General features: G+C 44.7%; 1 protein-coding gene across 2 annotated transcripts in view; it reads right to left on the bottom strand.

Annotated features, from left to right (window-relative positions):
- Window positions 1-24,790, bottom strand: part of ROR1 (receptor tyrosine kinase like orphan receptor 1) — a 184,057-nt gene that overhangs the window by 16,265 nt on the left and 143,002 nt on the right. For both annotated transcript variants that reach the window (XM_030495773.1, XM_030495774.1), the window contains exon 5: window positions 398-525. In XM_030495773.1, coding sequence (XP_030351633.1) covers window positions 398-525 — 128 coding nt within the window. The remainder of the gene's footprint in view (window positions 1-397; window positions 526-24,790) is intronic.

Genomic DNA, 24,790 nt, shown 5'->3' with positions numbered 1-24,790 from the left:
TCTTCCAGCACCCAAATGATCTTAACTAGGTAAATATCGAGTAAGTCTGATGTCTCTTCACTTTTAAAATCTGCTTGGCTAACAGCAGCACAGGTAGCCTGGCTATGAGACTCCCAGAAGCTGTAAATACACAGTCCCTTCCCCTGGGAAAATCCTCTTCTAGTTTCTTTTGGGAGAGCTGGATGAGCAGAGCCACGCAGGCTGCACAGACTGTCACTCTTCAGATGACTCCTGCCACTTACACTGACAACGCAGGAGTCCCGGTGAGCTTTGTGCAGGGTTCATGGCAAGAGAGGATAAAGAGCAAACAGGAGCAGTATTGCAGTTTATAAACTCTAGGAGCTTTTTGGGGAAAAGGCAGCTTTGTGGAGAAGCAGCAAGTGCATTTTTTACCCACCTGTAATCTGATTTTCTATTTCCCCTTGCATATGCAGAGACTCCATGTAAATGGTTCGGTTTCCAATGAAGCGCGCACAGGCGATCCCCCTGTAGGGCTGGCAGAACCCGTCCTCTTCATACTCGTCACTGAAATCAATCATAAACACAAAAGGGTGAAACACTTCACATGTGATCTGGCAACAAAATGGCACTCCAGGGAGTTGGCACTTGCATTATGAGGGGCTGATGTGAGGGGCTCTCTGCGTTTGTCTTGTGCTCTGCGATTCGTTCTGGGTGACGCTCCCCAGTGCGGGAGCCCACATGCTGCCTTCCCCTCCAGTGAGAGCCTGTGATAAGGGATTATATGGTCTTTAGGTAGTGCAGGGGGCACAGCATGAGCTTTGTGCCCTGGATGGTTTGAACCCTAAAGGATTCCCACACTGCTGCAGGTAGTTTTTAGTACCCCACAAATGAGCCCGAAATGAATACAAGATTATATCCTTATATTCAACAAGATCTTGAATATAAAAAGCCATCAACTGCCTGGTAAAAACAGTTAATGGCATTTCAGATTGGCCTGAATATGTATTAATGTTGCATGAAATGAATGCTTTTTGCATGAAGGGGAAGGCTATATCCAGGAATTGTAGAATCCTGGAATACTTTGGGTTGGAAGGGAACTTAAAGCTCATCCAGTTCCAACCCCCTGTCACGGGCAGGGACACCTTCCACTAGAGCAGGTTGCTTATACCCAGGGAAAACATAAACTGCCTGAAAACCAAATATTTCTATTTCTTTAAAGCAGCTAATGTGCTGTTTTCTATTTTTGAACCAAACTTGTACTTCATATTGATACACACAGCAGGAAGAGTCATGCTAGCAAGTGACAGAATTTAAAGTGTATATAAAGAATCAAACCACTCCCAGCACTGATACCCTTGAAATAGGAAATGTTTCTTCAATCTTCCGTGAGTGTGGTAACAGTTATTGCTAAAACAGAACCAAAGCTAAGACAGGAGTTAAAGAGACAGATTTCTTTCATTAGGTGCTTTGTTTTATGCAATATAGGAGACATTTAATACATAAATCCAGATGTGAAATTATTTGCAATATTCTTCAAACAAAGCAATGAAAGGAAATTACTAAACCTCTGAAGACCAGACCCGTCACTGCTGATTTGGAACAGATAATCAACAGTTAAGTGCCGGCACACAACAGATAGCTTTATGGATGTTTTGAGGAGGGGTTTGCATACATGATCACTGAAACGCGCACGAATCAGCCCTTTTGCTTTGAGAATCCAGTTGGAAATATTTGGGACCCATTTTCTGGAAAGAAGACACCTTGGATCTGCTGACACCCAGCACATGGAGATGCCTAATGAAAAGTTGCTGATAATTCCTTTGTTATTTATCCTGGTACCCACCCGAGACAGCTACAACACAGCTCTCAAACTGGGAAGAATGATACTGGAATATCCCTGAGTATGACCACAGCTGGCAAGGCAACAGGTTACTTTCTTTGTGTGCTTTTCTTTTTGCAGAATTCATCCTCCCTCAGATGCCAAAAGCCGACAGTGGAATCAGACTATGCCTTAATAGGGAAAAATCAGAGCTTTTTTAATCAACTCTGCCATTAAGTTTAACAAAAGACACTTTCATCCCCTCCTGAAGACCTTGGCTGTGAGAGCTTGGAAATGCAAATTGCATTTAACCTCTTTGAAGTCCCCCATTCATTGTGTGCATGGCTTAGAGGAAGCAGCCAGCCAGCAGCCGCGCTCCTCAGCACAGCAGCCAGGGAGAGCTAATGGGATTAGTGGGAAGAAGTGCTAGGATTGCCTTCCAGGACACCCCAAACATCTCCCGGCACTCCTGAGCTACCCACTCCAGAGCACTGTCCCTGGATTCATGCAGTGTTGTTTTCCAGTTCACAGGGAGAAGCCAGACTCCATGAATTAACTTTGCAGGAATTTACAGCTGTGAAGACAGCGGGGTGGGAAAGAGGGATGGTGGAGACGGAAACCTCCTTCCACAGACATCTCACATCAGTTGAGAAATCAACGGGAAGGGGCCCAGGCTTCACTGGATGATGGTCCCAAGACGCTCCCAAGTACATAAAAAACTGGATTGCAAAAGTGCAACCTTTAAACTGCCAGTTAAACTCTTCATTAACTACAGCACTGGTAGGCTGAGATGCCTCAGATAACAGATAGTGTTCAGCCAACAAATATACTCTGAGATATAATCAGAGACACAACCACATCCATGTGTTTCTGCATGGAGTCTGCTCTGGTGAGAGTATTTTTACTCTGTTGGTTCTTGAAAAGAAGACAAAACACCTGAAAACTCAGCCAAAACCCCACAATAGCTCCTGAAGGCTCTGGAGGTCAATTCTCCATCTTCTCATCAATAAGTATCCCAATAGGATATAATTTATTATTCATTTATTATTTACATTAACTTATTATGGAATTTAACTCAGGGATTACATGTAAAAGCAACTGCTCTTGAAGGTGATCAAGCATTGCAATTTAAGCACACAACTAGACAGAGACAAAACCAGGAGGAACATGATTAACATATCAACAGAGCAAACCTCACCCAGAAACTCACTTTTCAACTAAAGAAGATTTAACCACAATAGCTGCACACAGCAAGGACTGTGAGTGAGCAGTGACATCAGTTTTCCTGGATGGAAATGCCCCAAGGAGCAGGATTTTGGAGATAGAAAGTGAAGATTAAAGAGGAGAGCCCGGATCCCACCACCCCTGCCCCTGGAGCTGCATTCCAGCCTGGAATTCACAGAGGTGAAACATGAGATTAGTAGCTCAACTGGAGCAGGCACTACTTGGAATTGTTTTGGAAATCAGCTCCAGAATGGGGCAGCAGGATAAATCAAATGAAAGGAACAGCAGCATCAGGGTATGACAGAAGGAACCCTGAGATCAGGACATGGTGATAAAGAAGGAGAATACTGGGCTGCGAGGTTCATCTGTTGCTCCTGGCAGCTATCAGGATCCCAAAACAGCAGCTCCCACAATAGCTGTCCTGGTCACAGGCTGGTGACACATCATTGTGGTGAAGTTACTGGGACATGCTCACCAATGAACAAGTGGCCACATCTCTCTCCCTTGATCTGTTTTCATATCACCTTTCATCAGACAACACGGGTGACAGGAAATTCCCTCTTGCCTCTGCATCTCTTCATGATGGGATGATCTTCCAGGGGGACCTTATAACAGTCTTCCAGTGCCTAAAGGGACTACAAACCTGGAGAGGGACTTTGGACAAGGGGCTGTAGGGACAGGACAAGGGGAGATGGCTTTAACGTGAACACCCTCTGCTCATCGGATGTTTCATCCAAAACCTGAGCCGTGACCTGACACGGAGCCCACAACAGCACACGGAGCTCCTACGAGGCTTAAACACATTTCCCACCTCCAGCTGCCAACTGGCAGCCGCTTCAGCAGTTTTGGCTTTAAAAGACAGCTATCAGTTTCTAGGGATCAAGGCGGACATCAACAATTCCTTTCACATAGTTCACATTTTGCATACCTCACATGCTCTTGTAAGCAAATCACAGCATCACTGCTCAAATGTGTATCATCTGCTTCATGGTCCTGATCCAAATCTACCCACAGCAAAAGGTTAAAACAGGACATAAATCAAGCCCGATTCAGCAACTAACATGTTAAAATTTACAGACAAGCTTAAGACCTAATGAAATGAAAGTCAATCAAGCCCACAGGCATTGCTGATTGGGAATGGACTTAATCACCTGTGCAAATTTTGTGCTGAGCTAGAGAGGAGAGCAGCCTGCAAGTGAAAACCTAAAGGGGCTACAGGAAACCTGGAGAGGGGCTTTGGACAAGGACCTGTAGGGACAGGCCAAGGGGAATGGCTTTAACCTGCCAGAGGGGAGACTGAGATGAGCTCTGAGGCAGAAGCTCTTCCCTGTGAGGGTGCTGAGGCGCTGGCACAGACTTTTCCCAGAGAAGCTGTGGCTGCCCCATCCCTGGCAGTGTTCAAGGCCAGGTTGGACACAGGGGCTTGGAGCAACCTGCTCTAGTGGAAGGTGTCCCTGCCCGTGGCAGGGGTTGGAACTGGATGAGCTTTAAGGTCCCTTCAACCCAAACCAGTCTGAAATTCTATGATTCTATGATGCCAGCTTGTAGGAGTGTCGTGGTTTAACCCCAACTTCACTGAACAGGTTTTGGGGTCTGGGTGCTGCCCCTGGACCAAGTCCTGCTTCTTCCACCCGCAAAGCCCTGGTGACTGTTCAGTGAATGCTACACAAGGAAAAGGCAAGTGCTGGGGTTTAATGACTGACAGGTGATACAGCACTGTGGTGTTTCAAGATTATTTCTTTTCAGATTCAGTTTCCACTCTGTTTTCTATTTGGGTCTTTAAATATTTCTAGCCTTGATGTTTATCTTGGAGCTTGCCCATTGCTTTTAGATCCTGCTGCAGTTCCCCTGCGACAATACTTCTGGCTTCATGTAGCAATAACACCATGGATTAAACTTACACTAAACTCAGGTGTCTTTAAGTATCTGATTGCACAAAGTTTACAGAAGACTGAGTAAGAGCTTTGAAGGGTGTCCACACCAATTCACTCACGTAATCTGACCTAAGCTAGAACCTGCATCAACATGGCATGCATTGGGCCTTCACACAGCCCAAACTTGAGCAGCATCTTTCTTTCTATGGATTACAGAGGCTGCACAGAAAGATCACTAATAAGGTACTTCATGTCTCTCTGGGTACATCTGAATATGAGGAAGTGCCTGTGTGAGTAAAAGGACACTGTCCTTTACATGCAGTTTAAGATGGCAAAGGTCTCAACAAGGGTCACCTACACAGAGCCAGGAGAGACCAAGTCACAGCACACGGGAAAATTTGCAAACAACCGACAAAGAATTCACTGTCACCACTTGGGTTCATTTTCCCTCCTTTAATTTTCTTGTGGTTTGTGCTAGCATACTTCCATCTGTCAGCCCAAGGTCACCAGCAGCTTGTCACATACTGAAATGGTAACTGAATAATAAACCAGCCCTAAACCAAGGTGCATGTTCCTGCTTCTGCTCCTTCCCTTCGCTTCTCACCCAGACCCTCCCAATGGCTTTCTCAGTGCTACCTCACTGCACAGCGAGTTCCTTCTCTTCTGTATGAGATATTCTCTTTCACTGCACCTGACTTTGGCATGTTGAAGAGGTAAACATGAAAGCAGAAGAATGCTTCCAGCTCCGCATGCATGGGGCCTATCAGAAGAGATCTCTTTATCTCCCCTGCTCATGGCCTGATGGCTCTGGTGAATGGAAAGGCTGATTTGCCTCCCAGCAAATCCCCATGCAAACCATGTGAAGTACCTTGGTCCAGTGGAAAAGCAGTAACAATCAGTTTATAACTTGTTTCTTATCAGCTCACACTAACCCTGGAGGAGCTGCGTGGTACCCACCTCATCCAAACGCATCCCTGCACTCTCATCTAAATGCAAACCATTTCTGCAAGGTTCTCCATCAAAGTCCACTCCCAACATCCTGACTTTTCTTTGTCAGTGTTTTTCTAAGTTACCAGAAATTGCCCAAATCTAAACAACCTTCCCTGCAAATGTCAACAACAGGGCCAGGAACCTGGATGAGCAAAGGCTTTGTAACCAGACTTGCACATCATCTCACTTACAAGCATTTAATAAATGAATAGAAAATCTGAACCTTGTGAGATCACATTGTATTTATTTTTACAATAACCAATGTATTAAAAATACATATTTCAATGCTGGTGTAATTGTGTGGTCACTTTACCACACCCCATGGATGGATTTCTTTCTTTCTTGTTTCACCTTTTTTTTTTTTTCCTATTGCTTTAAGAAGGACTTGAATGAGAATCCAATGGAAAAGAATCATAAATTATTTCCAATTTATATGCAGAGGAGGCCACGGAGCTGCTGCGAGGGCTGGAGCAGCTCTGCTCTGGAGCCAGGCTGAGAGAGCTGGGCTGGGTCACAGAAGGCTCCTTAAGGAGAGATCTGCCCCATCCCTGTCAGTGTCCAAGGCCAGGTTGGACACAGGGGCTTGGAGCAACCTGCTCTAGTGGAAGGTGTCCCTGCCTGTGGCAGGGGGTTGGAACTGGGTGAGCTTTAAGGTCCCTTCAACACAAACCAGGCTGGGATTCCATGATAAATACAGGACTAATTTTGGTATCTTGAGCAAAAAACAGGCCAAGGAGCGGTGGAGGACGAGGTAAGACAAAATCCCAAATGCTTTCAGTGTCCCAAGACCAGAGGTGAGAGCGCTGCTGTCCCTCCTGATGCCTGATCCTATGTCAGCCTGCCAGGATACACACTTATCCTTAGGTCAGTTAGTTGGTTAGGTGGGATCATTGAATCACCATTATTCTGGTAAGCAAATCTCTAACTGACAGCAATGCAAATAGGGGAGTGTCCACCGAGGCAGTGAGGGTTTAATAAGAGCAGCATGGCAAAGGACATCATAACGCTCGCTGACACAGGAAGATGCCTGTGTAAAGCCAGCACAGGATGACAGTGTGCATGCAAAGCCAGACTCATTTATGAAGATTAACTGGTTTGAAGAGCAAAAGCAAATAAACAGTGTATTATCTCTGAGATCTCCCAAGTGGAGCTGGAGTAGCGCTGGCTCTGTGTGAAGACTGTCCAGACGTTTCTTTCACTTACAAAGTGAAAGGCAGTTTGTCTTCCTTTAAAAAAAAATGTTCTCCCATAGCACTAAACTAGTCAAAGCTGTTTAAATAATTTATATCCAACAGCAGAGTACTGATGGGAAAATACAGCCAACGGTGCCTCGTTCAGACAACCATGTGCTTTATACACTTCCCTTCCAAGGAAAACCAGCTGCTGTCTGCAGCAGGACAAGAGAAGTGTGAGCAGAGAGCTCAGCTCCTGGCACGGCAAAGTCCCATGCACAGCCAGGGATCCACATGGTGCCTGGGAAGACTCTTGTGCCATCTCCAGAGCTGCATGAAAAGGGTCTTTCTCAACACTGAGCCAGGCACCTACAAATCTGCAACTGGCGTTATGGAGGGTGTTGTATTACCATCGACTGGTTTGGGTTGGAAGGGACCTTAAAGCTCATCTGGTTCCAACCCCCTGCCACGGGCAGGGACACCTTCCACTAGAGCAGGTTGCTCCAAGCCCCTGTGTCCAACCTGGCCTTGAACACTGCCAGGGATGGGGCAGCCACAGCTTCTCTGGGAAAAGTCTGTGCCAGCACCTCAGCACCCTCACAGGGAAGAGCTTCTGCCTCAGAGCTCATCTCAGTCTCCCCTCTGGCAGGTTAAAGCCATTCCCCTTGGCCTGTCCCTACAGGCCCTTGTCCAAGGCCCCTCTCCAGGTTTCCTGGAGCCCCTTTAGGCACTGGAGCTGCTCTAAGGTCTCCCTTCATTGGAATTTAGTTAACGATGAATGCTGATAGCTGACAGCACGGAGGGAAGAAACATGCTCCAGGAAACTTTGCAGTTAATTGAAAGGTGTATCAATAAATTATATTATTACATATGTCCACTACACCTTCTCTACATGCATTAATGCTACATAAATTATTTGTACATTGTTAAATAAATTGTATTTTGTTCTGTACTCATGTTCCAGCTTCACACAGAATAAAGTGAAAGGAGTTTTTAACTTGGCACGTACCCCTTAAAGCAAACAGATGAATAATATTCTGTCATACTTTCCAAAGAGCAAAAGCCAGTTGCTTGTGCCTCCCTTTGAAACTGGGAACATACTGGCTCTGTTTCATGATAGTATTTCAGAAATGTGAGGGCTGCATTTCACTTTGCAGAAAGAAAAGAATTGCCCAGACTTGCAAGTCATTGTGTGGTTTAACAGAAACTTCTGTGCAATATAAGCTCTGGGTGTTGTGATACCCCTGTAGAGTCACAGGGCAGTTTGGGTTTGAAGGGCTCACTAGAAAAGCATAGGCATAAAATTAATTAGGCTGTCCTTTGCCATCATTAAATTTACAGAGTCCCACTGCACCGCCAATACACCTAGTTGTTAATAATAATACCAATGAGCAAATATGATCTGCCTAAGTAACCACTTTACTTAGTTGTTATCTCACATGCCAGAACAATAGCTAATTTAACATAGAATCATAGAATCCCAGACTGGTTTGGGTTGGAAGGGACCTTAAAGCTCATCCAGCTCTAACCCCCTGCCATGGGCAGGGACACCTTCCACTAGAGCAGGTTGCTCCAAGCCCCTGTGTCCAACCTGGCCTTGAACACTGCCAGGGATGGGGCAGCCACAGCTTCTCTGGGAAAAGTCTGTGCCAGCGCCTCAGCACCCTCACAGGGAAGAGCTTCTGCCTCAGAGCTCATCTCAGTCTCCCCTCTGGCAGGTTAAAGCCATTCCCCTTGGCCTGTCCCTACAGGCCCTTGTCAAAAACCCCTCTCCAGATTTCTTGTCAGCCACATGATGCCTGTGATCCAGAGATGGATAAAGCACCCAAAATGAATACGAATTTGGGATGCTGTTTTGCATGCTTATCAGGTGGGATGGCACCAAGTGATCTGAGCCATGGCTGAAGCCGCACTATGGCCATTCTCTGCTAAAACTGGGACAGACACAATTGCCTGACCTCCAAAAAGTCTCACAACTACCCAAACCAATGGGTGTGAGGGTTTCTCAGGCCTGTACCTCCTTGCACTCCCTTCCCCCAGTCATTCCTCGTTAGAGGATTTTGGTGCTGAAAGGAGGCAGGTTTGTGCAGAGACATAAACATCACTGGTGAGAGCTGACATGTGTTTTCTACTAACCTCATCTGGGCAGCGCGGCAGCACCCACAGCTTTGGGAGCTTCAGAAAATATATCTCTCATGCAATTAATCCTTTGGCAAGGATGCTCCGAAGCAATTACTGTGTGTTTGTCATTGTCAGAAGGTTTTACAGCATCCCTATCAAAATGAGTCACTTCAGGGAAGCAAAAGCTGCTCAGAAAAGCTCAATAACAGTGGCCATGAGTTTGAGCTAAATATTGACTAAATACTGATCTAAATAAATAAGTGAACTGGGATGTTAGCCTCTTTTTCTCTTCTTAAATAAGTTATAACAACCCCTTCCCTACCAAAGGCAATGCAGAAGCAATGGGCATCCCTGCACGCTTGCTCAGCAGCTGCAGCTGGTTAGGAAACAACCCTGGGAACAGGGTTTGGATCTTTCCTGGCAGATTTCTTACATCATTATTCAAGATGAACTGCAAATCATATGCTCGTAGTTATGGAACTGGCAGGAAACCGCCTGTGCTTATGTTGTGTTTGACAAAGCTCTTTTAAGGTTACATTTGGAAGGTTGGTCGGTCCAAGTTTCTAGATGCAGAGGAGAAAAAACATGCCATGTTTTTGAAGAGCAGTCAAGCGGGATAAGATTACAAGTGCTAAACGTTGCCTCTTCTATCAAACCTTTGTACTGCACGGAAAAACACACCCCCTCCTCCTGGATTCCCTCACGGAGCTGCAATGATCTCACACACACGTTCCTTATCCACCTCTCATCAGGCATTAAGCTGCAGATAAGGAGGTTTTGATGGACCAGTCATCAGCTTCACCCCATAAATTGGCTGCAGTCACTCTGCCCTGAGTGAGACCAGACCCACCTCTGCCCCACAGGGGCTCAGGCCACTGGTCTGATAGCCCTTGGGAGGGGATGGACAGGACCAGACCATACCGCATCCAAATCCACATCTGCCTCCAACACTGCGAGAGAGCAACCCTCAGGCACTGCACTGGGAAGCTGGACACAAAATCAGACACAGCAAAGGGAAAAGGCTTCCTCTTAGCCCCATCCCACAGTTTTTTGTCCAAATCCCTAATAACTATGACCTTTTTGAACACACATTTTATGAGCAGCATCAAAGAATGCTCAAGCCCAACTGCTGCATCCCCATCAGCCACTCATGCCCAACCATCACAGCTTGGTGAAGCTCTGTCTGTACAAGTACACCAGACCTGATGGAGCTCCTTAACCGAACACCTCATTGCTTTCATATGCACAAGAAGCATTTAAGTGACCTGTTTTACTGGGAAGCTGATATTCCCGGGGACTGCTCTCCATCTATAGCGTTGCCATATGAGGGAGAACACCACAACGTTCTGCCTCTTGGGGTCTGCCAGGAGGACACACATAGGACTACAAATAGGTCGTATCACACGTTCAGTCTCTAATCAGATAAAAATCCCCAATATTAAGGCATTTATTCATTATTTAATCACATGAAGCTGTGGAGGTTGTTTAGATTTCATTGAGCAATTAAATAAACTGCAGATTACATCGCGCATCTCCTCCACAACTTTTCTTCTCCTCATAATACACAGATAAGTGCACCTCTGTGATGTATTAAAAAAAGAAACTTTAAATATAAATGAAATACAGTCGAGGTTGAGTCACCTTTCAGATGGCCTGATCTGGACATGAAGGGCTTTATTCCCCAATATTGGGCTTTATTCCCACATATTTCACTGCCTTTACTCTGAGGCACAATGGGGCCTCAGAGAGAGTGTTCACGCAACTGATCCCACACGAGAAGGTCTCTTTACACCAGAAGTGTGGCATAACCAAGTTTTAATGCATAAGGAGCTGGGTTCTCCTGGGAGCACTGGTTTGAGCAAACAGCAGGGACAAGGGCACTTTGAACCCCTGGGATCAGAAGAGGGTGGAATAATAACAAGGTTTTAAGTAATGCCTTTCTGTTTGCTTTACATTAAATCTCTTTTGTCAGATGTCCTTTTCTTTTAAGGAGAAATTAACATTTTAAGTTTCCCAGTTAGCATTGCTAATGATTCCTGCCTCTCACAACTGCTTATTCACTGCTGACCACTGAAACTGCTTGAGCGTGCAGCAAAAGAGGCTTTGCCTTCTGCTGTATCATACACACCTTTGCAACAGGATAGTCAAGACTTCTGGAATACATAGGAAATAACACACATTGACAAATGAAAACATCAAAAATGAAAACATTTCATCTGAAGACAATTTTTTATGGCATTAATATGTAAAATATTTAAATAACATGAGAAATTATCTTCATTTGCAAGCTGTTTTTCCATCCGAAGCACTTTTTTTTCAATTCTCTCCTATGGAAGGACATTCAAACTTCCCATTCTCCAGCAACATGTGTTAAAAACCTTGTTTATCGCCTGTTAGAACTATTCCAGATTGTTCTTTGCCCAGGAGAGATGACTTACAGAAAGCAACAACTCGTTCCTTCCTGGGCCTCCGGACACTGCAAACACAGCTTTAACCATTTCTAAACTGATACAAAAGCTTGCAAGCACCAAGAGTCAATGCTGAACAGCACAAAAAGAGCTTCAGAACGCCTGCAGCCCATTTTATCTCTCACTAACTCTTTCCTGCCTCACCTTATTTTCTGAAGTCACAGCTTTAGTTCTGCTCCTCCCTCCCCTCTCCTTCCTTCTAACATTTAATTTGTCTTCTGTGACTCAACCAGGTCTTTCTTCTGGTGACCTAATATTTTAACCTTAAGCATGATGAAAAACAGACTTCACCAACGTGACACTTGTATTAAAAGTGAAACACATGCCTCAGCTCAAGCTAATTAAAAATAATACATATAATGTTAGCTTGTTTAAACTATTATTTGACCAAAAATTTGCACCCATCAATAACTACTACAGTCCACAATTGCTACAAAAATAACAGTAACCATCATAAACTTAAACTTACTGCAAAAATTAGCTCTGTTACTTCTGCTTTTATTTAACACATGTTTTCACAGATGCTGCTGAGCTCTACCCAGAGCGATGCTGGAGCACATGGTGTGCATGAGGACTGCCTGAGACCAGGGCATGGATACTGGACTGCAGCACACCAGCACCCCAACGTGAGCCCGGTGCCCGTTCAGCACTGCGCATCGCTGATAGATGTGCCAATGCTAAGTCAGGTATCAGTAAGAAGCATGAGCAGCAGGTCAGGGAGGGGATCCTGCCCCTCTGCTGCGCTCTGGGGAGACCCCCCCTGCAGTCCTGATCCAGCTCTGGGGCAACAGCACAAGAGGGACGTGGAGCTGCTGGAGCGAGGCCAGAGGAGGCCCCGGAGCTGCTGCGAGGGCTGGAGCAGCTCTGCTCTGGAGCCAGGCTGAGAGAGCTGGGCTGGGGCAGCCTGGAGAAGAGAAGGCTCCTGAAGGGGAGACCTTAGAGCAGCTCCAGTGCCTAAAGGGGCTCCAGGAAACCTGGAGAGGGGCTTTGGACAAGGGCCTGTAGGGACAGGACAAGGGGAACGGCTTTAACCTGCCAGAGGGGAGACTGAGATGAGCTCTGAGGCAGAAGCTCTTCCCTGTGAGGGTGCTGAGGCGCTGGCACAGACTTTTCCCAGAGAAGCTGTGGCTGCCCCATCCCTGGCAGTGTTCAAGGCCAGGTTGGACACAGGGGCTTGGAGCAACCTGCTCTAGTGGAAGGTGTCCCTGCCCGTGGCCCAGGGTTGGAACTGGATGAGCTTTAAGGTGTCTTCTAACCCAAACTGAATTAGTTGCAGATAACTAATTTTACAGGTATACAGGCTTCTTCCTCTCAATATGGTAACTCTTGCCTTGAAACATAGATCTGTGGTTCCTTTGATGGGACAGGGGAGAGACCAGGCACTACAAAGTAAAGACAGTGGATGAAGCGCAACTACACAGAAAAAGATGATCTGGAATTTCAAATTCCTTCAAAAAATCTATCAGAAGACATATTTTTCTAAACAGCTTCCCTAGGAATTATGTCAAAGTAGGGATACAGCATTCTTCTCCACTGACAAGCAGTCTGGGGGTTGCTGTATTTATGAGCATAATACTCATACTTCAGCTTGGGGTAGCTGGTAAGTCCGAAACCATTTTAAGCAGTTAGTCTCACTGAAATAGTTGGTCAGGTTTAACAACTGTGAAAACATTTAAAGTTCACATAACTTGCAGCTCTATCATAAATTCTGCTCCTGACAGACACACATAAATAGAGGCTCCTCAGCTGGGAATAGCCAGTCTGCTTTAAAGGTATCATGAGTTATATTAAGCCTAGAATGTCTTGTGAAAAAGACTGCTTTCGAGATAAGAAACTCATTCTTAAGACAATAAACATGAGTGCAAATATGCTCCAGTGAAAATTAAGATCTGTCCATCCATTCTCCAAAGGTAACTGGATAAGGCACAGGGAACTTGTTCATTTTCTTTAAAAGCATTTCACCTCTCCATGTAGGCTGCACAGACCAGAGTGAAGCGATTGCGCTTCAGGAACTGTCTTGGGATCATATTTTGGTCAGCCATGAGAAGGATGCTTAGCCCTACATTCTGCAAATCCTGATTTGAAGAAAGAACTGTGTAAAATCAGCAGCTTTCTCCTCTGAAATTGGCCAAATCCCTTCCAAAAACTTTGCTGCAAAAAAAAAAGACAATCACCACATTTTTCTCCTGACCCCAAAACAGTGAACATGCTGCACGCCTTCCTGCCTCTTTTCTGGCAGCAGCATTAGAATTACTAAGTATATTCAGACCTCCTTTGGTTTTGTTTTTGTTGTAGTAAATAAAGATGGAAACATATAATTTTGCAAGGCCAACCACTTCCAAACACTAGAAGCTTAAAGCGTTTATCTGAGCAACTGAAAGAAAAGCCCAGTTTGTTTGCAGTAAGGTGTTTGTAGAAAACATACAAGATAGAAGATAATGCCACTTTGCAGCTCATTTACAGTTAATAATTGGCATTCAAAGGTGAAAAAAAATCCACTTTCCTCCCCCATAACCAGCACCATGGTTTTTATGATTCAAGTAGCAGAAGAAGGAAAAGTATAGAAATCCCAGAGTGGTTTTGGGTGGAAAGAACCTTAAGCTCATCCAGTTCCAAGCCCTGCCACGGGCAGGGACACCTTCCACTAGAGCAGGTTGCTCCAAGCCCCTGTGTCCAACCTGGCCTTGAACACTGCCAGGGATGGGGCAGCCACAGCTTCTCTGGGAAAAGTCTGTGCCAGCGCCTCAGCACCCTCACAGGGAAGAGCTTCTGCCTTACATCCAACCCAAATCTCCCCTGTTTAAGTTTGAACCCATCACCCCTTGCATGTTTTTTTCTGGACTTGTCTAAGTTTGCAGGATACACAATTTACTGTTATTTCCCAACAAATAAAACTATCCTAATTGGTTTATTTAGTTTTATTATTACAATGTGTCAGCAATTGACAGTAGTAATTCAACTGAACTTTTCATTAGAAGCAATTTTGCTGACTTGCCACTGTGAAGGGATCACAAATGTCTAGGACATTTTACACATGATTACTTCGGTACTTTGATGTACCCCAACTATATTGGGGGTCTTCAACATCCAGCTCTACTGTTGCTCAGTAGGAAAGCGCAGTCACATCTGCCAGGCTTCCTACCTGCCTCCATATGGCATGGTGACACCAAAATTAATTGGTCTTGATAAGGTTATGTGCATGTTATGTATTATATTAATGCATTCCCTCACTAGAAAAGTATTATTTAAGATATTTAAGATAATAGAACTGTTCTTAGAACCTTGTTTTAGTCAAGTCTGTTCTGGCATACTTTTGCAGTTGGACTTTATCAAATCTAAAAGCTGGGTTTTATCTTTGAGTAGGTGAAATGCTGGTTCATATCAATATTAACTCTTATCGTGGTCTTGTAATATAAAACATGTATTGTACAACTGCATAAAAAAAATAAATGAGTATTAAGGCAAACACCATTTTAAAAGGCATGTGCACATACCATCCATGTAGCAAAGCCATTTACACACAGTGTGTGTGAGTCAAAAATCAAAGGGAACACTGGTATTTATACACCATTGCTCCTTTTATCCAGCCACGAAACTTTATTTTGGCAAGACCATGACTGCCTATTTTGTCTCACAAAACCGCCTTCTCTGCCAAGCATGGAGTAACATTCCTGTGTTATTCTGACTGAGGAAAATATGGAGTACCTCCACAGAAACCCATGGAGTTCTTCTGGGTTTATCCCCATACAGGTGAGATCACACCCTGAAACAGTCACAGCTCGCGATGCCAGCTATTGCCCCCAGCACAGCTCCCAGCGCAAAGCAAACATTCTCCAGATCATTCCTTCACATTTATCATTGCTGGAATAATGTTTTCTCTCCCTATCTTTTGTTCCTTTCCAATGTGCAGAAGACAGTACAGTCATGCAAGGTCAAATCCTCATCTGCTGCTTGTGCCTGGGCTAATTTGCATCCATTGAGGAGGAAAACTGACAGCACCAAATATTAAAAATAAATGCTAAAACATTGCCATGAGAAGCAAAAGTCAGACAAGGAGATTCTTGAAACTAACAGAGCTGCAAACAGTAGAGGAGAGGCTTTTACTATGCTTTAAAGTCCAAGACTAAGAAATTCTGCTATAATTCATATTTGTTTTGCACAAGATGGAAACGGTGGCACTGCCAACAATACTTCAGAGTAAATGCATTTATTTACTATATAAATGAAACAAAATAGTTTCTATTCCAAAAGTGCCTAAAGAAGACATTAGAAAGCACCTACTAAAACCAGATCTTTAAACACAGACAGGTTGAGACAGCTTGGATCCTAGAATTATAAAAGACAATGTCTCCATGATCTCTTCACGGCTGTTGACTTAACTGACTGGCAGCCCTTGCACTGCTGATACTCACACATGTCCTGGAAAGACCCAAGTGACTCCACGTCTCCACCATCGAAGACAAAACAGTGGGATGGCTGAAATGAAGCCCAAACAAGAGAGGATTTGAGGCAGTAACAGAGCTGGTGGCAATTCCCAGGAGCTTACAGAAAAGAGACCTCTCAGACATGCTTTGGCGAAGTCAAGAGTTGGGTTGTAAAGATAACAATGTTTGTATATTTAGAGTCTTATAAAGGCATTTTTACAAGAGCATGTAGTGATAGGACAAGGGGGAATGGTTTTAAAGTGACAGAGAGGAGATTGAGCTGAGCTCTGAGGCAGAAGCTCTTCCCTGTGAGGGTGCTGAGGCGCTGGCACAGACTTTTCCCAGAGAAGCTGTGGCTGCCCCATCCCTGGCAGTGTTCAAGGCCAGGTTGGACACAGGGGCTTGGAGCAACCTGCTCTAGTGGAAGGTGTCCCTGCCCGTGGCAGGGGGTTGGAACTTTAAGGTCCCTTCCAATTCAAACCATTCTATGATTTTATGACAGAAAGCATAAAATTTGACTTGACACAGCGTTAGCACGTTCACAAGTTAAAGACAGATCAAATCAACATGACGCTTCTTTTTCTTCTTTCTGAGGATGTGCCTTAGTTAATTCAAAACTACTGGATTTGGAACATTACATACTTGAGAGAAGTACTACAGCCTGTGTAGATGGAGGAGTGCAATGGTCTCTTCTCACCTCTAAAACCTCCCAGTCTCCAAACTAGCTGTGAACCTTGAAAGGGGATCTGCTTGCTAAGTGCTCTTGGTGCTAACTGCCAGGCAGAACTGTGCTAAAAGAATATGCCCATTCATTTGGAGCAAAATCAGGACTGTGAGAAAATCTATTTATTTAAAGTAAATCTACTGACACAAGAAATTTGCCTGGAAAACTATGGCAGGGTAACATTTGTGATTCATTTTTTGCTTAACATGGAGCTTTGTTGGCTCAGGCATCAATAATAGCATCCAGCTAATAACAGGTCAGATGATAACTGCTTTCCTTCCCCACCGAGGTAACCACACATATTTTCCTGTTAACAAGATCAGTAAACTTGACACATTCTGAAATCAATGATTAACTCCTTTTACAGTATTTGAAGTTGCCCAGGGTTATGGCTTTGAACTGCCAAAGTTAGTGTGTCATGCGTGGTTTTAATTATCAGGATAAATAATGTAACACCTTATAATCTTCTTCCTTGCACTCAATGATTTTGAGATGGAGTAACACAAATTGCCATTGAGTAGGTAACTACATACAGGCGGGCTGCCCAACAATGTTATTTTTATAGGAAAACTCCTTCTGAAGGTTTTACACCCTATTGCAGCAGTGAAAGCACCTTGGGTCAGTGCAGATTTATTCCCATTTTTCATGTTTTTACTAGACTGAATAAACACTTGCCCCAAGACTGAAACCACTGGTTATCCTAAAGGCTGAGGAAGTCCAGAGTGAAGTTTTAATCTGAGATCGACATGATTGACGTGTCCTTGCAACAAGGAGCTGTGCTATTAGCCCAGGGTAAGAACTGTTCCCTCCAGCTTCTCATGGGCTTTCACAGCCCCTTCGTCACAGGGCTCTGGCTCACGGCACTCGTTTTGGCTGATTATGTAGTCGCTAATGGCACTGGGTGGCTCTTCTAAATTGCTGATTTTCAGGTGGTCATAGAATTACAGAATAGTTTAGGTGGAAGGGACCTTACAGCTCATCCAGTTCCAACCCCTGCCACGGGCAGGGACACCTTCCACTAGAGCAGGTTGCTCCAAGCCCCTGTGTCCAACCTGGCCTTGAACACTGCCAGGGATGGGGCAGCCACAGCTTCTCTGGGCACCCTGTGCCAGCGCCTCAGCACCCTCACAGGGAAGAGCTTCTGCCTCAGAGCTCATCTCAATCTCCCCTCTGGCAGGTTAAAGCCATTCCCCTTGTCCTGTCCCTACAGGCCCTTGTCCAAAGCCCCTCTCCAGGTTTCCTGGAGCCCCTTCAGGCCCTGGAGCTGCTCTAAGGTGTCCCCTTCAGGAGCCTTCTCTTCTCCAGGCTGCCCCAGCCCAGCTCTCTCAGCCTGGCTCCAGAGCAGAGCTGCTCCAGCCCTCGCAGCAGCTCCGGGGCCTCCGCTGGTCTTCACCAGAGAGACCCATGGGAGCATGGGGGCACCTGGAGCATGCCCGTACTCATCCTCCTCTGGGAGTGGAGGAGCTTGCTCCCAAGCAGGCACGCCAGGCCAGCCCAAGGGAAGTATAGTATCTTATTCATGGTGGAAGGAGAAACACTCCATAATCACTGAACCATTTTTGAAATCCAAATATCTAAAAATGCATGGGGGGTGATTAAAGAAGGGAATTTTGCAGCTGCCCAGCTCCTGGCTGGGACAGTGATTTTGAAGACAAGCTGCAAACCAGCACACAACTCCGAATTCCCAGCCCTGGGATGTCTCATTAAGGGAAAAAGCAAAGGCTCAGTGCTGAGTCCATGTGAAAGGCGAGGAGAAGCATAAACAGCCCTTGGGAAGGGGGGGGCAGGAAGAAAGGGGTTACATGTGGACAGAGCTGACTTTTCCTGTGGGTGAAAGAGAGCCTGGAAGAGGAAACAAATCCATTGCAGAGAGGCCACAGGAGCTGCCTCTCCCCCTTCAGTCCCCACGCTTTGTTTGGAGAACTGTAATTATTATTATTATTATTACCATTTTTTGTTCTCTTGAATAACTCCTACCACAAGCAACCAGAGCTTTCACTATTCTAATGTTCCAAACGTTTCATCTTAATCCATTTCTCAGCCCACTCGTAGTGAGGCTGGCAGCTAACAGCTAAAACAAAAACCTGCTTGAAGCTGTGCCCAGAGCTGAGCCTCCACATGCCATTCCGATCTGATGAACCTCTGACAGATCCCTCATCAGTTCCCCATCAGCACAAACTGAAAATAGCAGAAGAGGATTTGTTTAAGGAAGATCAGCAACAGCTGGGCATGAAAAGCAAAGTACAAAATGAGGAGGAGATTGAGATTTGCCCGCTGAGGTTTTACTAACCTGGTTAGTAAAGGTATTTTAGTACAACCACAGAAACATTATAGGCCTTTAAATAGGATTTCCCTTGTAATTAAAGGCCTTATAGCATAGGGGAATCTCACTGTACCTTGGAGATGACCTCAGGCATCAACTGATTCCTGAAATGTTTGACTCTTTCTTTATTTCCCCCTTTACACCTGCCCAGCGCCCACGGCTGTGCCAATGGCCAAAGCCCAGGGAAGTGCTTTAACAACATTCGGCCACCACAAGGTGCAGGGTTTGAAGTACAACAAGACCATACAATGCTTTTAAACACACTTGCTCCATGTGACAGAAGTTCAGTTTTCCCTTTCAGAAAATCATAATAAAGATAACTCATTCATAATCTCAGTTTCCTGACTTAGTTACATTTAACTCACTCCATGACAGGTAGGAATCATTTTATACTCTAAGTAAAAGACACAGGTTGTACAATTAATTCCCTTTTTTCCTCCTACACCTAAAGACCTTTCCACCCACCTCCCCAGAAGTAACACCTGTACACACCGGGCATTAGAGCTAATGAAGCAACAGTCAGAGAAGACGAACTGAAGTAGTGTATTCTCCTGCAATGCCAAAATCTTACGTTGACTGTAATGCCACCAGAGGGAAAACAAGGAGGTTGGTTTCCAGTCTTTCAGCTTTTTAGTGTGTTTTCTTTTTTAAACTGCTAATGATAGACCAGCAGACCCCCAAAACAGAATCACAGAATCACAGAACCCCAGGCTGGAAGAGACCTCATCTGGTCCAACCTTTCTAAGCAAAGCATGACCTAGACTAGATGTCCCAGCACCCTGTCCAGCTGAATCCCAAATGTCCAGTGCTGGGGAGTGGGATTTGAAACCACTTCCCTGGGGAGACTATTCCAATGGCTGATTGTTCTCATTGGGAAAAATTTTCCTCTTGTGTCCAGTCAGAATCTCCCCAGGAGTAACTTGTGCCCATCACCCCATATCTTTTTCATGTCACTCCTTGTAAAAAGGGATTCTCCATCTTCTTTGTAGCCACCCTTTAAATAGTGGGACAATGGAAAGAAGAACAGAAAAATCCAAAAGCCTGAGACTGGGAGGGAGGAGGCTCTGGCACTTGGGCTACATCATAAAATATACCCATCCTCACCAAAACAACAGCACCCATCTCTATTTCAGCGGCTCTTAGATGCAGAGCCACTGAAGGAGGTAAATATATACAAATAAAAGAACAGACCAAGAATCTCTGTCAGAAGTTTTAGGATACCCTCTTGCCTGAGCATAACACAAACCAGGTCTAATCCCATGGGAATCAGAGACACTCTAAAAGATGATTTTTTTATTTGTCCTCTCTGAGGACAAGACACACATTCAGGGCAAGTCGTTTCCAAAACAAAGCAGCACACAGACAGGCTCTGTTTAGCCACTACTGTAACCTGACACAGAGCAGGAAGGGGGAAATTAATTGTTACTGTAATATTGTCGCAGCCTTCAGGCTCAAAGAAATCCTTTTAAGCCATTTAAAATGCCCTTATGATCAAAGCAAAATGAGCTTTTTTGCTGATGAAAATTGTCTTGAGGAGAAAACATCATCTTCTGAAAACTGGAATGCTTCACAGGAACTCAGTGGTTTGGATGAAATCGCTGCTGCAATCTTTTACCAGCTGCAGAAGGAATTTTGGGATTGGCCTCAAAATAGCTGTTATCTGGAATGACCACATGGAATATGGGAAAACCAGGTCACACCTTTGCTCTAAAGCAGAGAGAGCATCTTCCTCCTCTCTGATCATATATACTGCGATAGGGGCTACATAACACTTATTTTCTGAGAATAAAACCCTGATGGTCTCAGCTTCATTTCAACATGGAATAAAACCAGATACTGAAGGCTCAATATTTTAATCCAATCCAACACTTTTTTCCCAAGTATTCTTAATGTGGAGCTTCATAGCACAGTCCTGGGGTGGACTGAACTCCTACCCAGACAGCTCCTGCCAGGGAGTTCAGTGGGAAAAAGGCCTCTGTGTGACATTAAGGATATATAGCATTAATAGGAACAATACTTGGCAGGTCAGACTATTTGGTTTAACTCACAAGACTCAGTTTATTATTAATCAGATGCAGATTGCCAACTGTGCACAACAGTTAAAGAGTATCTCCATAACCACAATACCCTGCAGGCTGCAGGAGATGATCAGTGTAAGTAATGCAACTTTTCAGCCTTTCCTGATTATATTTTTTTCCTTTCTGCTGTCAAATAGAAGAAACTTCAAAATGATCCTAAGTTTGGTCCTTTTTTAAACCAATCAGGAAAGTACACACACAGAGATTGCAACTCAGGGTCAAATCATGAAATTACAGGATTTCTTTAAGTGTTTCAATCGACTCTGATAATTAGAAAAAGGAAAATCTATGCTCTACATGTACATCATGTATCAGGCCCCGCCAGGTTCCTGTGTGGGATTTGAAATGTTCCTAGAATCACAGTGTTAAAAAAGCCACAATAAGATTATCTGAGCCTAGTTTGTAATGACAGCGTAAATTCACATTTCAGTGCTGCCCTCAGCATTTATCAAACACGGTCAAAAAAGTTCGGTGCAACTAATACAGGAAGGCTAAATTAACATCCTAAACGCAGTCCAGAGGATGCCATGAAGATGCTGCGAGGGCTGGAGCAGCTCTGCTCTGGAGCCAGGCTGAGAGAGCTGGGCTGGGGCAGCCTGGAGAAGAGAAGGCTCCTGAAGGGGACACCTTAGAGCAGCTCCAGTGCCTAAAGGGGCTCCAGGAAACCTGGAGAGGGGCTTTGGACAAGGGCCTGGAGGGACAGGACAAGGGGAATGGCTTTAACCTGCCAGAGGGGAGATTGAGATGAGCTCTGAGGCAGAAGCTCTTCCCTGTGAGGGTGCTGAGGCGCTGGCACAGGGTGCCCAGAGAAGCTGTGGCTGCCCCATCCCTGGCAGTGTTCAAGGCCAGGTTGGACACAGGGGCTTGGAGCAACCTGCTCTAGTGGAAGGTGTCCCTGCCCGTGGCAGGGGGTTGGGACTGGATGAGCTTTAAGCTCCCTTCCAACACAAACCAGTCTGTGATTCCATGAAAAAGCAGCTAAATATAAAAAGGCAGAAGACCTTATCCCATATTTCCAAAATCCTGAATGCTGCGCACTTCCTAAGCAAGTAAAAGGAATTTCATATTTTCATCTTCACTTCCACCACGGGCTGTAATACCTGGACAACCCACTCGACTATGCAACTGGGTTGTATTAAAGACTCATAGAAATAAATGTCCAAATACTCTTCAGATACTGACTGCAGCATTCCACAAAGGCCATTTCTACACCAAATATTTACCTGCATATGCAGTTGCTATGGGTGACCCTGCACAGAATGAAAACAAACCCAGTTCTTAAGAGCACACTGTCCTTCCCCTTGTATTACAAAAACGCATTAGGGAATTCTGGCTCCCCGTGTCCAAGTCACAATGTACTTTTCTCCCTTCTTCTCCTTCCCCGCTTAAAAAAATATTGACATCAGTGTAATTGCTTTGTTTTCAGGTAATACGACTATGTCTCCACGTTGTGTCATACCTTTCCTTCATGCTGCATGAGGGCAGAAGGGTTTCCTGTTTGCACTACAGGCAGATAAGAGTGGAACACTTCAGCTAAAATTTGTGAAAACATTGATTAGTTACCCTTTCCAAAGTGAAAAGCACTTTCCAAGGTCAATCCTTCTCCAAACAGGCCAGTTTCGCTTCTGTAGACTTAGCACAGCATAACAAAATACAACTTAACCCACTCTGGGGCAAACAACTTGGATTTTTGCTGCATTGCTCACATGAAAACCACCGGATGATGCTCGGCTGCAGAAGACAAGAGCAATAATCTGGTGGCACAGGTTTTGGTCACTGGATTATTGTGGCCTCCAGAGACAGAACTCAATTCTCTATTTCATTACAGGCTGCACACACAATAACTTGGGCAAATCACCCCAGGGTGCCAAACCCAGACAAGTGTGACTTTAGCTGCATCTGAAGTAACACAAACAGCTGCAGTTAAAGCAACTGAAACCCACCTTTAATCTTACTCTGGGCTCAGTTTCCCATACGTGGCCTGGGAGATAAGAGTGGGTAAAGAGGCAAAGGATCCTGGGGTTCTCAGATAATGTGTATATTTAGCTATGTAAGTACCTTGAGTAGATAAAACACATTAGAATACTCTCTGTAGCAATTCACCCAATAGAAGACACAAATGTGGCTTTCTAAATTCTGTACTACATTTACCCAGAGCTTTTCATTTAGTTTTGCTTGCTCAGGGAAGCCTAAGAGCATGTTCCCTCCTGAACCATACACAGTCAGCAGCCACCTTATTGTCCATGATGCTCCAGGAATGTCACAAGGAAAACCACAGCAGAATAATCAGTACAAGGGATAAGGTGAGACAGTGGCAGAACAGATTGAGTGCGCACCCAGATCAAAGACACAGTGAAGAGGACAAGCCCAGCTCTCTCTGGAAACATTTCAGTTCCGAGACTGGCATGCTCACAGCAGATAATCTGCCTCTCAGAGCCTGGCAAAACTAAGGGAGTATTATTTTCACTCGAATGAAGTAATGTAACAGAACGTAACATGGTTTCTGTCAGCATCAGCCACTCAGACTTCATCTTCATACTGCATGATTTTTTTGCACAAATGTATTTATATTGGCCTCCACACAGAATATCCCACTTCGAGTTGTGTCTCAGATCCTATATGTTGCATGGACAAACTGCTGCACCAGCATGCAGTGGGGCTATAAAAGACCCTGCACCAAAACTCATGGGACTCGCACACAGTCCTCATTCAAGATTCCTTCCATCACTAAGTAACAGGGATGGAGTTTCTGTGACAGCCACAAAACATGTTACAGGACTGGAAATCAACACACCTCCTTCACCAAGATGCTGGAGGTCAAGCATGGTACCCAGCCTAGGTGCAGGAGCCCTGAGGTGCTGCGGTTGGTCTCAGGATGCTGCTGGAGTGGTTGTCCAGTGCATCTATTCTTGCCTCTTTACCAGTACTTTTTCTTCTATAAAATTTAGTTTCTATGGCCAAAAGGGGGAAAGACTCTGTTATCCTTTGCAATCCACAATCAAACACACAGTTGGCCAAGTCTCACCTGGATGGTGGCCAGTGGTTGTGTGTTTTCTCATTGAAGGAACCACGCTGACATCCAGCCACACAGAGCCACTGTATAAAAGATCTGTTTTACTAAAAAACCCAGATGTGTTTAACTAAAAACCCAAAAAAGGCTTTAATCACCGAAAAAGAGGATGGGAGACTCCAGTGGGGTTTGTGGTTTCACAATAGCCTTGCAAACCCCATCTGATTTTATGAATCAAATGCCCCTTAAAATTACAGCCCTCTCTTCTTATTTTCTTCTCTCCTCATTCCCAGTGGTTAAATAAAGAACAAAACAATGCCATATTTAGGTTACATATACAGAAAAGGCTCTGTTAAGAATAAAAGGACTGCTCAAGAGCAATACCGACACAAGGACTGTATATACCCTACTCAAGAGGTGCCAGTCTCTGGTATAATATCCAGCCTGATTTTCATCCATGCCATTGTCTCCCTGCCACACAGTAACCCCTGCACATCCAGGTGCAGTAATGCTGATGAATTAGTAATTTTTCTCCTTTAAAACCTAAAGCACCATGTCCTGTGAACATACAGAATACTTCTGAGAGTATTCATAGAATCATA

This window comes from Strigops habroptila, chromosome 8, assembly GCF_004027225.2.
Source record: "Strigops habroptila isolate Jane chromosome 8, bStrHab1.2.pri, whole genome shotgun sequence".
In the NCBI taxonomy this organism is placed as follows: Eukaryota; Metazoa; Chordata; class Aves; order Psittaciformes; family Psittacidae; genus Strigops; species Strigops habroptila.
The sequence above is the reverse complement of the archived record's forward strand: the minus strand, read 5'-3'. Positions and strand labels throughout refer to the sequence as shown.